General features: G+C 30.0%; 1 protein-coding gene across 1 annotated transcript in view; it reads right to left on the minus strand.

Annotated features, from left to right (window-relative positions):
* Positions 1–220: 220 nt before the first annotated feature.
* LOC111087070 (myosin-J heavy chain-like) overlaps positions 221–2,997 on the minus strand; it is a 14,042-nt gene continuing 11,265 nt past the window's right edge. The window contains exon 4 of the mRNA XM_022392380.1: positions 221–1,383. Coding sequence (XP_022248088.1) covers positions 1,109–1,383 — 275 coding nt within the window. The 3' untranslated portion in view covers positions 221–1,108. The remainder of the gene's footprint in view (positions 1,384–2,997) is intronic.

Below are 2,997 nucleotides of genomic sequence, written 5' to 3' on the forward strand. Positions count from 1 at the left end.
TCAAATCCTGAGTGCCAGTTTTGCTGAATGAGTTACTGTCAGTTCATTTCTAAGGTTCTGGTGAAGTTTTATTATACAACATCACAACAAAAACATGACTGTGACTAAGCTGTCAATATTGTATTTATTTCACTATGTTACTACGTAACAAAATGTCAAATGCAAATATATTTTCAAAGATGCTCATAAACAAATTCATGACAAAATATGTACAAAAAAGTATGAGTGAAAATGTTTCACTCAAGTGAAATGCTAGTTAAATCAAAATACTTTATATAAACATACTACACAACATCTCAAATTTAGAAGTTTCAAAAAAAACATATGAACCAATTCATCTTCTTCTTATCATACCAAATATATAGCGACTACTTTTCCATTATTTCACTGTTAAGATTTATTTCTATGTTTTATGTCCCATTTCTTTCAAAAATAATAGCTTTTGATAAAATTATATGGTGCATGTCTTGGCACTGAATATTTCTGAAAAGAACAAACACCTTCACAATTCTTAGGCTTGCTTTAACGATAACATTTAGTTTTATAAGAGAAATACATTTCATAATACAATATACTATTCTTGCAATGGTAGACATAATTTTTGTCCCGATTCAGTTATCTTTAACTTTAGTTGGTCTCATTTATATTACATATGAATACATAAATGTACAAAACAAACTGTTTCTTTTATGTACTACTTTACATGTTGCCAAAGTAATGTGTGTTCATTTTTCTTAAATCCGATATTAGCATCCTCACACAATGTAAACTATAATAAAGCATTACAAATGGTAATGACACTGTACAAAATCTACTCCAAGTGTGAAGTAAGCAATACCTCTAATTCTAAAAGCACAAAGTTGTTATATTTCTTAACATGGCAAAAATAGTTCTAAGTCTGCAGTATCATTACTGAACATGTGTGGCCAAACCTAAATTAATAAACTTTCAATGTATGTAATGAAACAGACACCACATGCCTCTGTTATTTCTAACAAAACAAAGTGTATACTAACAAAGAAACTTGCTAAATTAGTAACTGACGGGCAACTATACAGCAATAAGCCTGCAATATATGCAACAGAAAAGTTTCAGCATGCAATAAAATTCAGGTATGACATGTTTTATTTCTCTTCATAGCTGATGAAAAAGATACTAATAAGCTTGTACAATTATCTGGACGTAACCGTTTAGGTGGTGTTGGCGATACTGTATTAAATAAATCATCACTTTCTTCCCCACTATCCTCATCATTCTTAAAGTCCCAGCTGCTTGTTTTCCCTCTTGATGTACGATCATCATAAGAATTTTTTTGTTTTGAGCTTATATTCTGCACAGGTAGCAAAGTTTTCTGATGACTGTTGTTATCCAAATCTTGGTCCCCTAAAATAAAATTCATAAATAGTGTTCAATATTCATTAGTTTCATTACTACATATTTGTAAAAAAATTAATTCGAATATAAATAAAATATTAAAGTCTATTAGTATTAGTTGAAAAAATTACATTCAGACTACTTATAAAAAATCTCCTATGATGTAAATAAATAATAAAATTAACTATTAAACTTGAAATGATTTAAAGCATCTAAAGTTGTGCATCTTTATCTTTTCTTCTAAATAGCCTTAGTAATATTAAACCCAACACTTTCTTACCAGAAAAAGAAATATCAGAACGGTTATCCTTTAAAAATTTGCTAACAGATACTGACAACATTGATATTCTAAACACATAATGCAAAACTTGTGTTTCTTGCTAGAAGAAAAAAAGTGTTCTGTCATTAATTACCAGCCTTGGTTATGTAAATATAACTACAGAAAAATAAATAGCTCAATAAAAATATAACAGTTTATCAAATTAAACAAGAGGAAATCCTCAATAACTGTAACACTTGAAATTCTTTGGGACAGGATTAGAGTAAATTAATCTATGAGACCTTTTTTCCTTTTTATTAGCTATATTTTTGTGTGGCAGAAATACCAAGTGTGGGGTGCACGTATAAATGATTCAATTTTACTACTCATCAGGATCTCTACCAGCCTACCCTCGAACTAAAATTCTTTAAGGCAGGATAAGAGTAAATTAATCTATGAGACCTTAGTGTGTCAAATACATCAATCAAAAAGGTTTGACCTCCAGAGTTCAAAACTGTAATTAGATCTTAAATTCGTCAAGAGATGACAGAGCAATGAACTAAAAGTTTGTACATGAAAAAAAAACTCTGAGCCATCCCGTGAGCTGCTATGCCATGGTTAAAATTATAAAACATCTACTCTCTTTGATTAACTTATACTTAACAAGTCTAGGAAGCAAAGAACTTATGTTACTAGCAGATGCCCATTGAAACAATTCAATGATAAATTTCCTAAAAATAGTGATGAATAAATAAAAAAATATGCAGTCCACCCAATTACTTGAATCATAGCACATATGCAATATGATTGTCTTGTGAGCTGTTTACAACCGTATTTTATCATTCCATGTGTTATTTCAGTATGAAAAATTACATTGCATTTGTTTTTAAGCCACGGAAAGTGACTACAATGCATTATTGGCACAAATGTTTGGTTTCAATGCAATAAGTGCAACCAGCACAATAGAGTACTCAGGTCCTCTAAATAGTTGTGGCAATTTTTTCAGCTGGATGCTACAGTTTCTCATCATTGTTTAGTGTGCAAGAAAAGACTACTATCAAAGTTAGTTCATTTTGACAGTTATCATTCCTATAAGTGTTAAAGGGGAGATATTCAATTCAAATCAATTTATTTGACAGTAAAATAAAAACATGCATGTATATAATACCAACTTGAAAGAATATATATATACACCTGGAAAAAAGTTAAGCACCCCCAAATATTTTTCAGGATTGCTTATTGAAAATAAGGTTTAATTTTCATGATGTTGAGCAATGTTCATAATTTCAAACATAATTAAAAGGATGTGAGCGTTCAGGTGTGACATTTAAATCAGGCGTGTTTTTTTCCCCACGTGCAACTTG

Source organism: Limulus polyphemus, unplaced genomic scaffold, assembly GCF_000517525.1.
Source record: "Limulus polyphemus unplaced genomic scaffold, Limulus_polyphemus-2.1.2 Scaffold1705, whole genome shotgun sequence".
Lineage (NCBI taxonomy): Eukaryota > Metazoa > Arthropoda > Merostomata > Xiphosura > Limulidae > Limulus > Limulus polyphemus.